At 61.5% G+C, this 14454-nt stretch overlaps 1 protein-coding gene across 2 annotated transcripts in view; it reads right to left on the minus strand.

Moving 5' to 3' along the window:
• Positions 1-14454, minus strand: part of SRC (SRC proto-oncogene, non-receptor tyrosine kinase) — a 30845-nt gene that overhangs the window by 11433 nt on the left and 4958 nt on the right. Inside the window, exons 2-5 of one of the 2 annotated variants that reach the window (XM_063349952.1) lie at positions 5048-5100; positions 1079-1328; positions 628-727; positions 146-163 (exon numbers count right to left, since the gene is read on the minus strand). In XM_063349952.1, coding sequence (XP_063206022.1) covers positions 146-163; positions 628-727; positions 1079-1319 — 359 coding nt within the window. In that variant the 5' untranslated portion in view covers positions 1320-1328; positions 5048-5100. The remainder of the gene's footprint in view (positions 1-145; positions 164-627; positions 728-1078; positions 1329-5047; positions 5101-14454) is intronic. The other variant, XM_063349953.1, reaches the window with a different exon arrangement.

Raw genomic sequence — 14454 nt, forward strand, 5'->3', positions numbered from 1 at the left:
ACCCAACCGACCACAAAAACATCGAGCAACCATCTCTTCCCAGCCCCCGCTCCACCCAACCTTGCCCTAGTGTGGGCAGCAGACAGGCTTTTATCGGGTAAGATTGTTAATAATAATAATAGTAGTAAAAATCTGCCATACACACCTGACGTCCACTTTTCTCCTAAACGACAGCGTGGCACAGAGGAGAGAAAAAAAGAGTCAAGAGAGAAGCTGAGATCAGAGACACCGTGCAAGCCCAGGGGAAAGCACCCGTGAAGTTGAGGAGGTGTGTCCAGGCAAACGAGAGGGAGCTGAGGCTCATGGCGACAGGAGACCGGCGGGGACACAGCCCCGCACTGGAGGGCATGGACTGGCCAGCAAGCAGAGGTGGCTTGGTGACAAGGCTGCAAGGCAATGGTGACCAGCAACAGGGCCAGGAGGACGCGGGAGAAGGCAAATGATTGTCTCCAGCACTGACGTCCTCGGACAAGTCATTGCGTCCATGTGAGTTTTGGCACATTCCTCTTTGAGCACCCGTCCCCGGGGAGAGCTGGCCCTGCCGGGGCCGGGCTCGGGGGCTCCGCGGGAGGGAGGAAGGTGGCAGCTCACCCATGTGGGCTTGGCTGCAGGGACAGGGACACTCACGTGTTGTTGACGATCTGCAGGCGCTCTCCCTTCTTGAAGGACAAGTCTGTTTCGGTCCGAGACTCATAGTCGTAGAGGGCCACGAAGGTGGTGACTCCACCTGCGACAGAGACCACTCAGGATGGGCACAGCCATCAGTGCTGCCATGGCACGGCGCTGGGTGCCCCTCACCAGGGGCCCTCCTCTCCCACCATCCTCCCACCACCTCCCGTTTAGGGGTGCCTGGCACGAGCTCTGCTCCCCTCCCAGCTCCCTTCCCCATGGCAAGGGCTTTGCCTGACCATGGCGCCTTATTTTCCAAAAGACCCAACCTCCACCTACTGTTTTCCAGCTCCAGCTGAGTCCCTCAAAAGCAGGAGACCCCATCGTCACAAGAAGGAGCTGGAACCAAACCCACCAAGACCCAACTGACGAACCCCCCCTGCCCCACCAAGCCCCAGCCCACACCGACCAGCCAGCGCCCCGGCACGCTGCGGCGAGGTGACCGTGTCGGAGGTGTTGAAGCCTCCAAAGAGCTTGGACTCGGCAGCCATGGTCCCGAAGGAGCGGCTGGGAGTGCGATGGGCATCGGGAGCGGCCGCCTTGCTGGGTGTCTGCGAGGCCGGGTAGCCCCCGTGGTGGGTGTTATCGGTGGGCTCCAGGCTGCGCCGGCGCTGGCTGGGGTCTTTGGGCTTGCTCTTGCTGCTCCCCATGGTCCCGGGCTGCAGGAGACAGACACACATGCATAGGGCTTCTTTTGTTATTGCTATTATTATTATCATCATTATTATTATTATTAAGCTGCCTTCCAGGGCTTGTGCGACAGACGCCTGCCCACTAGGAAATGAAACAACTTCTGGAGTCTGTTCAAGCATCAGCTGCCGGAAAGTCTGGCCATCCTGCCCTTGCCCTGGGACAGCATCGCCCCTCATTAAAGCCGAGCCACCTCCCGCGTGGCCGCAGCAGCCAGCGCGACGCCGGGAGTGGAGCTGCCAGGGAGCTTTGGGAGCGGAGGGAAGCACGCTCAGCCGTGGGAGCGAGGATGCCGAGCGCGGAGCCTGGACCGGTACTCGGGAAGGCGACTGCGGATGCTCCAGGGCCAGGAACCTGCCGTGGGGTGTAGCTCAGCATCCCATACAGCCACATTTCCTCCCAACGCGAGGGCTTCTACCAGGGCACGGACACGACAAGACAAGATCCAAATATTCACGAGTTTGGATTACTCAGACGGCAGAAGTTTGGAGAAACCACAGCTGCATCACTCTGCTTGCTCAGGGTGGGGATTTAAACACTCGGGATGTTCCTGTGAAGTCCAAAATGTGCAGCAAACGGGATAAAAGTTTAAATCAGGAGCAGTTTCAGGCTGTTAGCAGCTAAGGACCAAGGGATCTCAGCTTTATATATAGTCATGCCTTCCTTTCCACTCAAGATCACGCTCTATAAATACCTTCAAGGTAATGATATAAATGAAGGAAGGGAATTATTTGCAGTCTCCAAAGATGGCAGGATACCCAGCAGTGTCCTGAAGCTATGGAAGGAAATATGCTAGATCACCCATGGCAGGAGGGAAAAGGGAGGTGGAGACAACCAGGGAGGAGAGTATCTCTGATAAGAACAAACAAGCAGGGAAGGAGCAGAGGAGGCAGCCGCTGCCCGCGGGGCGAGGAGCTGGATGCAGCCTCCTGCGAGGCTTTGCCGAGGGCTCAGCCTCACCCAACAGATGGTTTTTCTAACCCGGCTTCCGAGAGAAGCTCGGGCCGAGCCCCCCCAAGCCGCGTCAGAGCCACGGGGCAGCTCCAGCAGCCCCCACAGCCCCGACGTCGGTGGGGCAGAGCCCACCGCCTCCCGTTTAGGGGTGCCTGGCACAAGCCCTGCTCCCCTCCCAGCTCCCCTCCCCACGGCAAGGGCTCTGCCTGACCATGGGGGTTTATTTTCCAAAAGACCCAACTTCCACCTATTGTTTTTCCAGCTCCCAAATCGCACGGATGACCGGCAGCATCCCCTGTCCCGCTTCCACGCAGGTTTGCTTCAGCTGCAACCGCGCTGGTGGGATCAGACCCTGCCAGGGCTTGGGAGCTGGAATAAACTGATTTTTTGGGCTGGGTACAGCTGTGGCAGCCATTCCAGCAGGGAGCGGAGCCGTCCCTCCTCCTACAGGTGCAGACCATGAGGAGGGAGCGATGCCTTTATCTGCCACGGGGCTCGGCCCACGCAGATCTGTGCCAGGCTTTGGGGGCCTCGGAGCAAAGGAAGGTCAAATCTAAGCTTTGCACTCACAAATCATCACCAACAGCAACCCAGAGGCAGAGCCCGCGGCAAAGGGAAGGGGGTCTGTCCCGTAAATAAATGGACTTTTAAACCCCGGGTGCAGAAGATGCTAAAGCAGAACTGTGGGAGGAAAGCAGGACCTTAAGAAAGAGGAGAAAAAGCCCCCACCGCTAAGGAAAGCAAACCTCAACGTCCCCCCGCCAACCCTTTGCTCACCTCTGCCCAGGGCTCCGGCACCCGCTGGTATTCCCAGGATGGCAGCGGCAGCGTGGGGAGGAAAGCGGGGGTATGGCGGGGCTGTGACCGCCCGGCTTGTGACTGCCCACGCGACCGTGAGCAAGGGGCGCAGCCGCTCAGAGTTTCCCCTGGAAGCAGCACTTCCCCAGGCAGGAAAACACCCCGGCCGGGGCGGCGGATTTAGCAGCACTTTGGGGACACAAGTGTCCCCTGAGTGCACCCTGCGGGGCTGCCAGCCTGGCTAACCTGGGTCAGCAACTGATTTATCAGCGCGCTGAGAAAAAACGGAGTATAAAATAGTCACTATGCCCGGAGATTAGCCAGGAGCAGAGCACAGACGGGGCAGGTTGGGTCCCCCCCCAGGCACTTCCCCAGTGTCCCCAAAGCAGCCCTCGCCTTCCCAGCCATCAGCCTGCAGGGACAGGACATGCATCCTCCAGGCGTGTCCCAGCTGGGGACCCTGGGGACCATGAGTTCATCCCTCCTTGCGCAGCGGTTTTGGGGAGGGAGAGCTCTCAAAACACACATCACAAGCTCCCAGCTCACGCCTGAGGGCTAACCCTCCTCGGCAAGGGCTTTGCTGGGTCTGTGCTGCTCGCTGGGACCTGAGCTGCAGCAGCCGAAGATGGGAGAGGAGGAGGAAGAGGAGGAGGAGGAGGCATGAGCCCGCGGTCCTCTGGGGAACGGGCTGCAGAGGAGCAAGCCCCGCTCCGAGCTCTCCTGTTGCAAACAGCTTTGCACCTACACACCAGCACGCACCAATTTTGACTGGGCTAGTGCAAAACGTCATCTGGCAACCCCAAAATGTGCCCAGAGGTACTGGCACCCTTGCACCATCCCCACTCCGAGTCACAGGTAACTCAGCCAACGTGACTGTGTGGCTTTAGCCCCCCGGCCGCCCCGGGGATGACATTCCCCACCTGCCCCCAGGGAAGGCAGGGGGTCTCAAGAAACCCCCTGCAGCCACCAGTGAGGAAAGGGTGCAGATTGCCCTGGGAGGATGCAGGGGGTTGTGCAAGAGCCCCGCAGAGAAGTTATTAACGATGGCAGGAATGTGCTGTGCACTCAGGTCCTGGGGGGGAAAAAGGGCCCACACGCCATGGGGAGAGACCCCCCTGCCTCCGGCAGAGCCGGCGACAAAACCCCCCCAGGGCCGAGGGGCAGAGAAGGAAGTGGGTGAATGCACCGCCTGGCTCCCAGCACACCCCAGCGGCGTCACTGGGAGCTGTGGGACAGCATCACAGCGGCCAGATTGCAAAAAAAAAAAACCCCTGCCAGCAGCTGTGCTGTATTTATGTCTAACGCACGGTATTTCTACGTGTAACAGGCTGCAGGGACGCTCAGAGACACCAACATCCAGCCATACACAGCACGGCAGCGTATTTCCCTGCTCCCATGCTTCTCGCAGCCGACAGCGCTGGGATGGGGGGGGGCCCAGCACTGCTCCCCGTCCTGGCCGGTGCCTTGGCTTTCGGCAGGGCTTCCCTTCCCAAGGTTTGCACGGGGGCGGCGGCAGCGGCAGGCTGGAGCATGGCCAGCATTCCCGGTGCTCGCCTCCGACTGATGCGAGGTGGCAGCTTTCCTGCGGCGGGGATTAGCACCCCGGGCACGTCGCAGCCTGCAGGAACTCCCCTGCTTTCCGCTCCCGGGGGGGTCAGCGCCGGCAGCGTATCGCAAACCACTGCGGTGCCAAGTTGCGAGGCCTCAGCTCTTGTGGGGAGCGCCAGGGGGTGGGAAGGACGAAGCGAGGGCTCTGCCTTTTGCTCTTGCTCCCAGCACCCTACCCACCCCCCAGATGCTCAAGGGCCAAATCCGGCTGTTCCAGAGCACCCGGTACCCGAGATCAGGGGGCTGGGAGGTTTTCCCTTCTCCCGGCTGGGTTCATTCAGCGAAGCAGCCTGGTCCCCCCCTCCCCGGGCTGTCGGAGATGCCTTACCAGCACGTTCTGGCTCCAGCCACTGGCGAAGTCAGCTCAGCTCCCGCCGCAGCCTGCGAGACAGAGGGGACGTCAGCACCCGTGGCACCCGCCGCCATCCCCACACCCCGCCGCCCTCTCCCGCCCGTGCCACGGTCCGGCGCCCAGGGCTGCTGCTGTGTTCCTCCTCCTCCTCCTCGCCATCCCTCCAGCACGGGGCCGGCAGCTCGCACCCGCTCGCTCTGATCTCTCATGTGTGAAGAGGGGACAATTCTCTGCTCCACTTCATCAAACCCCCCCAGGGATGGGAGAGGAGGTGGCTGGAGCCGCCCCGAGCGATGTCGCAGGGTGAGAGGGGAGCACAGGCACCCCCAGCCCGACGAGGGATTTTCAGGGGAGAAACGGAGACGGTTCCTCCGGACGTACCAGCATTCCCAGCTCCACCGCTCTGTCTCCAGAGAGCCAGGACTGGTGGCAGAGAAGGTTGGCCACCAACCAGGGACCTTGTCCCCAGGGATGCGAGTTGCCTTCTCCATCCCCAACGGCACAGATGTGCTACAGCATGAACCACGCACAGGGTCTGGGAGCACCTCGTGCTGCCCAAGCCCTGACTCAGCCAGAAAAGCAGGTTTTAGCCAAATCTTTCCAAAGGGACGGTTTCCTGCTGCAAGTGTGCATGATACGGGGACACTTCTCAGCAGCAGTGGCTCAGGGCAGAGCTTTGGGTCCCACAGAGCTGGGGCAGTCACTCGCCTGGCTCTGCCACCCCCTCCCAGCCCCCAGATCCTGCAGGAAATGCCCCTTTTCCCCCCTCTCCTACCAAAAGGGGAATCTCTCTCCAGCCAGCACTGGTCGCCCAGTGCTGGGCAGAGGCTTCAGCTGCTCCCAAGGGGCTACTGCTTGCCTGGCATGGAGGGGACTCAGCTCCCGCCCTGGCACCCCCAGCTTCATGGCCCTGAGCAGCATCCCAACAGGCTCCTGTCCCGGCTGGAGCCCAGGTTTTGTGTCTCATCCAGGGGGAACACAGAATCATAGAAGGGTTTGGGTTGGAAGGGACCTTAAAGATCACCTCGTTCCACCCCTTACCCTGGGCAGGGACACCTCCCACCAGCCCAGGTTGCTCAAAGTCCCCTCCAGCCTGGCCCTGAACACCTCCAGGGATGGGGCAGCCACAGCTTCTCTGGGCAACCTGTTCCAGTGCCTCACCACCCTCACAGATGGATGGGGATAGGGCGGGCAGGTTTTTGCCGCCCTGCCATCTAACCCTGCTGGGAACAAGCCTGGAAGCCAGATCAGCTGCAGCCTCCTGCCTTTATGCCCTCGGCTACCAAGGCACAGCGAGATGGGGGCTTGCACAGAGACAGCAGTGGAGGAGAAAGAGCTGCTGCTCCCTCAGCACCGCCGGCTGCCATCACAGCCTCCCCTGCCCCAGCTGCCCCGATCCACCCGGCCTCTGCATTACCCAAATTACGGCACGCCGCCCCACCACGGTACCACCATGCACATTGCACACACCACGGAGTGATGGTGGAAGCCACCCAGCAAACCCCAGTGGGGTCAGTGTGACACTGGGCGGCCGCTCTGTGTCCCTCGGGCTGCCAGGCAGAGGATGTGCCACCCCGCCGGTTTATTTTGATGGCCTCCCTTTTCCCCTTGCTAATAAGTTTTTGTCACTATTTTTAGTGCGTTTGATTAGGATAACAAGCAGCAGCTGATTGACAGCTCTTTAAGACTCTGAATGGTTTGTAATTTGTACTTGACTAATATTCGCCGGCAATAATTGCACAGCGGGATGGAAGGTGGGGGAAGCTGCAGTCTCAACTCCGGGCTGCAGCACATACAAATAAGGCTGCGCTGCGTACGCACGTGGTGCCCGTGTCCCCGCCGCCCGCGCACGCTGTGCCACCCGGGCTGAGTGAGGCCGTGGCCATATTTAGACAAAATAGGACCAAAAAAGCCACCGGGGATACCCAAAACATGCCTTAGCCTGGGGTCAGCCACACGCCAGGGTGGCAAGGTGGAAGGTCCTCCGACGCGGAAGGGACGTGTCCCCGCGCGGCTGTCAGGCGGATGGATGCACTTGCATCCCTCATGCTCTCAGGTTCGGGCATTTGGTGGCTGAAAGCGGCTGCTCCGGCAGCAGCCTGGCACAGCCCTGCTGGCCGCTCTGTCACAGGGCCACCATCCCAGCCAGCACATCGCCGCCACGCTGGGCTCAGGCACCCTCCAGCACTGCCATCCCCACGTACTGCCGGGTTCTGCGTTCGGGGGTCTCCCTGGCCCTCCCCAGACCCCCCCCAAGCCGTGGCCGGGCTGAGCGGCAGGCGGAGGGGAGGGTGCCGGGGCTGAGCCCAGCCGCACAGCCTGCCCGGGGCAAAGGCTGCAGCAAGAAGCCACCCCCACCCTCCCCTCTCCAAAAGCAATTAAAAATGAAGCACACTCAGCTGCACAACTCAGCTCACATCAGATCACGGCACACGAGACGGCGGCCTCCCCCGCCGGCGCTGGAAATGCCGCCTGCCCTGCCCAGCATCCCCGCTCCTCCGACACCCACAGCACCAGGGATTCTCAACCCCGCCTGTCCCCGCCAAAAAAATATTAACTGCCAAGTCGAGATGCAGGAAAAGGCTCGATCCTCTGCCCTACCTCCCCACGGCAGAGATGCTCTCGGAAAGACAGCAGCAAGGGGAACCGCTGCTCCCTGGCAAAGTCCCGCTCCGGCTGTTTTCCACGGCGCCCAGACCGCTCAAGGATGGAATGGCCGTGGTAGCGCCAGGCTGATAGCGGGGCTGGCTGCGGAGGGGGGAGCGATCTTATCTTCTTTTCAAAGACACTAACAAAAGACACTGATTGGGAGCAGACAAAACACTCGCAGCACGGCGGCGAGGCAGAAGCAGAAACCTTGGGAAATGCCGCGCCAGGCTGGGGCCCAACACCAGACACGGAGCCTTGGGGAGGAGAGACATCTCCGGCAAAACAGGCTTCGTCCTTGGGGCTGCTGAGGAGCTGGGGGGGTGCCGAGCGGCACCGCGGGCGGGCGGGTGCTGGGGGAGAGGTGGGCGAGGGGCCGGGGGCACCAGCACCCAGCGGCCGCCGGAGCGAGCCGAGCAGCATCCCCGCCTCGCAAAGCCCCGCCGAGATTCGTAATGGCCCCTGTCTCAGGCCAGACTGAAAAATGAAGCGTGCAGGACGGCGGGTGAGACAAAGCAGCCTCGCAGCGCCCAGCCCACCGCAGCAGGCAGCAGGGATGGGAAGGAGCAGAGAGCGGCGATCCCAAACCCACCCCGACCCGCTCCATCCCCCTTTGCACACAACCGACCCCCCCCCTCCGGCACATCCACGCAGGACAAACAGAAGCCACCCACGAGGTGTGCCGTTAAAAACAGATCCCAGGCTGGAGCCAAAGGGCGTCTCGCCGTCCCCCTGAGCAGGCAGCAGGAGGAGGTGGCAGTGCTGTCCCCACCATCATGGCAGCATGACAGTGAGACGGCGGCCACCACGCCGGGGGTGATGAATTGCTGCTCCATCGGCGCTGCCAAAACCACTGCGAGGGTGGTACCCGAACAGCCCCAGCACCCCGTCCCCCTCCCTGCGTCGCCCGCAGCTTCCTCCCTGGATTTTGGTAGGAAACGCAGCCCCGGACACGCACACACAGCAGTTTTCCCCGAGGTCCCAGGGGATGCTACTGAAATTTTGCCTTTTCCCACGGCTGGGGGCCAGCACACGGCAGCGCAGCCCCCGGCGTTTTGGGGAAAGCCTCGCTGCCCCGGCTCAGCCCACCATCCCCTCCTGCCACCCGAATACACCAGGTCACCGCGTCCCCCATGGAAAAAGCAATTCCCGTCCCCTGTCCCATGCCATCGGGCTTTGCCCGGTACAAAGTGGGAACACAGGGACACATCTCTGCCAGGCTGGGACCAGCTCCGCTGCCATGAGTCCCAGGTGCTGGCGAAAAAGGGGGGAGCTCCTCCCCCAGCCCCACAAACCAGGGTTCGATGCTGCAGATCCTCTCCCTGCTTGGCTGACGGCGCGAAGGCACGCCTGGGTCGCTCTTCTCCTCTGCAAGGACGCTCAGCTTCTCACCTGCACTGATTCCCAAAACACGGAGAGATGCGGAGATGCTCACTTCATCTCTCAGCTCCAATTCGGGGACCAGGGAAGCCGTGGGGAGGTGCCCCCGCTGCCCATCCCAGCTTCACCCAGTGACTGCATGTCGAAAGCACCTGATTAAAGGCTCCCCAGCCCTCCCCTGTCTCCCCCCGGATGATGGAAAACTCTCCCAGACGGAAGGAATGACTGGCGAAGGAGAGGGGAGGGCGGCAGGGCTGCTGCGTGGGGGCCCAGCTCCGCGCTCCCCACACATGTAAGTCCCAGCCCTTCCCATCCGACCCTGTCAACTCCCGTTAAATTGAAAACCACCTTAATTAAAGCTCCACAGCCCAAGCTAGAGCAGGAGCCAGTGGGTCACGAAAGGGGAAAGGATAATTAAACCAACCATCCAAATTCAACACCCCGAGCACGGGGGAGAGTCACGGTCGGGAGCAATGCAACATGCCTCCGAAGGGACGTGTCGAAACAGGGAGTTTAAAAGACCAAAACAACCCCCTGAGAAGCACAAAAAGCAGGTTCTGGATGTTTATCTGGCCAAGAAACTGTGAAACACCAAACACCCCCACACCGGGAGCCATGCAGGGAGCTCGAGCCCTCCCCACCACCGCGGGGCCGGCCCCTTGACAAGCAGTTTTGGGCTTGTTGGGGCGACGGGCAGCGGCTCTGCCGACACCAGCGGCTGCACAGCGCTGCAGGCAGTGCCCCCCAATACCCCCACAGCACCCCAAAGCCGGGTGAGGGCAGGGGAAGCCCGATGGCGAGCTCCCACCAGCACCATCTTGCTTAAGGCTGGTGAGAAAAGGTTGCAAGCCTTATATTATTCCCCAAAATAAGGCAACCCGGGATGCGCGGCAAGTCGCGCTTGCTGGTGCCAAGCAGCTGAGCGCTCGGTTTTAAGCGTTTTTCTCCCCCAAGAGATGAGAAAAGGGAAGGTGGCCATTGCCACGCCGTGTCACACCCCCATCACCAAACTGCAGCAGAGCTGGGTACCGACGGGGCCACATCTTCAGATCCCCCTGGGCTGACCCACCGCAATGCTGGCCCACAGCTCTGCAATGCTGGCCCACAGCTCCGCACGCCAGGTCCCTGGGAGCTGGCAAAGCTTTGCATGCTCAAAGCTTCCTCCAAGGCAGCTGGTTTTTAATGTACATCACCAAGTGGCGTGGAGGGCTCCGGGGGGAGCCAGCAGCCACCTTTCCTGACCAAGCAAAGCTTGTGGGAGCTCCTGGCACACTATTCCCAGCATCACGCACAGAGCCGTGGGTGCTGGGAGCTGCTGACCCTTGCGAAGGGCTGCGAGGGGAGCCAGCGGTGCCCCATCACCCCTTTCCATCACCCCTTTCCATCCCCATGCAGCAACAAAGGCACCCCAAAAATGAGGGCTGCCACAGCTCTGCCAGCCCCATTGCCCTGATCCAAAGGAGACGCCCCAGGTTCAGGGTGCTGCTAGGAAGTGTTTGGGGTCAGGGAGGAAACGAAAGTCAACTGAAGGCTCCCGGAGCCCCTGCTGTCCCCCATCGTCCATGCACAAGCGCTTTGGGACAGGCGGAGAACAAACACGTGGGTCCTGCAAACCCTGCCCGAGTCTGCTGGTTGCAGGCATAGAGGACTGGGGAGGCACTGGGGAGAGGGGAGCACCTCACGTCCCAGCCAGCACGCATCCCCTGTCCCCTTCTGCACTGCAAGGGCATCCCGGCAATTGGAGATGGAAAAATCAGCTTCCTCACCAGGAGGGTGGGCCAGGACAGGAACAGGGGTTGGAGAGACGGTGGGATCTCCAGCAGGAGATGCTCAAAGCTGGCTGGGTACCACTCAGCCCGACCTTACTGGGGCTGCTCCGGGTCGGAGCAGGGATGCCTACTGGTGCCACTCAGCCTGACTCAGCCTGTGCTTCCAGCATTCCCGCCAGGACACCAGCCAAAGCCAGGAATTGCCCAACCAGCTCCAGCAAATGCTTTCCAAAGGCACACCAAGCCTTTGGCCTGCCTTAACCCGAAGCCGGCTTCTCCCAGACAGGTGATGAGGGCACCGCTCTCCTCCTGCCAAGTGCAGGAGAAGGAAACAGAAAGGAAAATGCTTCCAAGGGCAGGAGTGCCCGCGGGGCCGGGAAGCGCCGATGTTGGGCAGGGAAGCACCGATGTCGAGCTGGGCTGGCATTAGGAGCTGGAACTCCTGGCCACTGGGACTACCTGAAGCCACGGGGCGATGCTTTCCCAACCCAGCCCTCTAGCTCAGCACCGGGGGTTCAGAGCCCCTCAAAGTGCGCCTTTTTAACACCAGCCCCTGGGCACGCTGGCGTCCTTCAGCTCCCCCCGCCTGCCACCTAATTCTCCGGTTTCCCATGGCCCCATCACATCAATGCTGTTCCCGTCCTTCTCCAGGTGAAGCACCGGGATAAGGGACCGGCCCTGCTGGAGGGGGTGACGAAGACGCAGTGACACGAGCTGGCCTCTCGAGGAGGAGGAGGAGGAGGAGGAAGGATTTCTGTTCCCTATTTCTGCAGTGCCTCTCCCAGTGCGGCTCCAGGAAATGGAGTTTGCTTCTGCTTTCTGGCAGCGGACATCTGTCCCGGGTGTTCCCCGGGGATGGCAGTGGCACAGCACCCGGCCTGCCCCGTGCCCAGCTCCTGGGGAAGGGGCAGGCGGCAGCGAGAGGCTGACGGGACTCACGGGTGGCTCAGATTCGGCCAAAATGGTGGTACCACCTGCGTGTGCCCCGGCTCGGGGGGCTGCTGCACCCGATGGCACCCAACGGCGCCGCAGGAATTTCAGCCCCGGGCGAGGACGGCAGCGCAGGCAGGCGGCACTTCCCCAGGGCAGGGGAAGGAAGGGGGCAAGGAACACGCAAGGAGGCAGAAAAGCTCCAGATCTGAGCAAGTTACAACCATCCCTGGCCACGCTGGCGTCACTACTAAAACATTTCCACTGTCAGAGAAACCAGCCCATCCAGTCCGGTGAGGAGAGGAGCTCCCCGGGGTTCCGCCGGCCCTCCGGGGCTGGAGCTGTAGCCCCACCGGCCCTGCAAAGGGGTCCTGCAGGACCCCCATGGCAGGAAACCTCCCAGCAACCCTCCTGACACGGAACTGGAACTGAAACACTCGCTGGTAAAAAAAGGGAAAACGCAGGGAGGGTGTTTGCAGCCTCAACACAAACCCTGTGGGGCCGGGCATCGCCCCGCTCCTGGCCAGGAGCCACGGGGACTCGGCAGGACACGTGCCAGGGCTCACTGCCACAGGAGAAGCCAAGCACAAGCCAAGGGTCTTCCCTCTCCAATTTCCAGCACTTCCCACTTTGCAGACCCCCGAACAGTTTCAAACGAATAAGAAGGATCCCGCGCAATAAATTTATGCTGATTATCGTCTTGTTTTCCCGGGTTACTTTGGGACGCCGGGGCATCTGGGGCGTGCTCTGGGGAACTGCGGGGCCACCAGCCCTAATACACACATGCTACAGGGGCAGGCGGTGGCTGCGGGTCAAGGATGGCTGATGAAGATCAGCCTCCAGCAACATGTGCTCGACTCCCGCTTTCACCTCCACGGGCATGGATGGGACCGGGACCGGCTCCTGCAGCAGCGGGCACAGCCCACGGCTCTGGTCTCGGCACCGTCAGACCCCACGCCAAGGCATGGCCATGGAGCCTGGACTTTGCTGGTGGCAGAGCCCCGGGAGGTGCTGGTCCCCACAGCCACTCCCATCTGCGCCACCAAAACAAAGCAACTCGCTCAGGATGCGCCAGAAGAAGCAACCTGGGAGGGTCTTGAGGGGCAAACGGAGAAGATCAGCCAGTGCCACACAGCATTTCCACACCCAAAAAGCTGTGTCGGATTCCCCAGCCGCTCCTGGGGCGAGCGGGATGCTCAGCAAGCTCCGACGGAGCCACCGGGAGAGGAGCCGGCCGGGAGGTGCAGCCCCAGACGGTGCTGGCTATAAACAGCCCAAGCAGATGAAAAACAAAGAAAAACGCTGAGCTGGTGTCTTTTATCCCCGCCGCTCCTGGAGGGGAGAGCCGGGCTCCGCACACCTCCAGACCCCGCTCCGCTCGCTGCGGCGGTGGTGGGGATGGAGACGGGCTATGGGAGAGATGGCTGGGACCTGCTCCGAGCCACCGACGCCAGCCAGCGGCGTGGGACGAGCTGCATGTGGACCTTGCACCCTCCCGTGGCATCTCTCCACCCTCGCTTGTGTGGCTCTTCCTACCCAAAATAAGCACCCCAAGCTGGAGCTCCCGGAGCCTACGGGAACGGGATGAAGGGAAGAAGGGCATCTCCTCTGCTTTCCATCACCTGTGGCTCACGGTGGCTTCAGCACAGCCCACCCAGACCACAGCGCGAGGACTGTCCCCATCCCCAAAGCACCAAGAAGAGCTCAGGTCAGCGTACGTACACACACGTACATGCACATCCACACACGGATGGAAAAACTTCCAAACTCAACCGCCCGTTATATCGGAGCATGAAGCTCATCCCAGTCGCGGTGGCTTTTGCAGCCGCACACGCGCCCTTCCTCTGCCCCGGTCCCGCGACACCCTCGTGCCCGGCACATCCGGGTGCTCACCGGCAGCTCCCCCTCAGCCCCACCGAGGCTTCCCGAGGAAGGGGTCTGGCTGAGCCGGGAATGACTCCAACAGCCTTTTCGTGTTAATTTTTTTGTAGAAGTGACCAAGAACACGTTTCCTCCCCAGGAGCAGCCAGAGCCCCCGATGGCAACCCCCAACCCCGCTGCCACCGGCACCGGCTGCAGCCCAGCAGCACCGCAAAGCCATCAAGCTGCAAGGGCTGGTTTCAGACGGGGAAACCAGCGCTGAGTTGGGCCATGGTCTTGGGGGGAAACCCTCAAAAACACCATCTGAGAGGCTGTGGCTGAGCGGGCGAGGGAGGCGGTGGTGCTTGATGGAGATTAGATTATATTTACCCTGTGTAAAGAAGAGCCTTGCCCATGGTGCATGGGGCGGGAGAGGGGGGAAACTGAGGCACGCACTTGGTGTAAAGCCTCCCCAACCTCGGATGGCAGTGGGGACACCCTCCCTGTCCCAGCAGCTTCCCAAGCACCGCTGGGGGAAACTGAGGCATGCGATGCTCCTAACCAGTTGGGGAAGCGCGGTGGAGTAGTGAAACCCAGGCACAGCGCTGCACCTCCACCCCCAAATTCCTGTCAAAGGGTGTCCCATGATGAACCATTTTTAGGACCGATTTAGCACCGACCTGACTCCATCACGCTGCCCACAAACAGCATCGCGTGGGAAGGGGGATGCTGCGCGGGAAGGGGGCACGTGGCTCGGGACAGGCTGGACTTGTTGACCTCACCTGTGGCGGAGGGGGC

Source organism: Chroicocephalus ridibundus, chromosome 12 (assembly GCF_963924245.1).
Source record: "Chroicocephalus ridibundus chromosome 12, bChrRid1.1, whole genome shotgun sequence".
NCBI classification, from domain to species: Eukaryota; Metazoa; Chordata; class Aves; order Charadriiformes; family Laridae; genus Chroicocephalus; species Chroicocephalus ridibundus.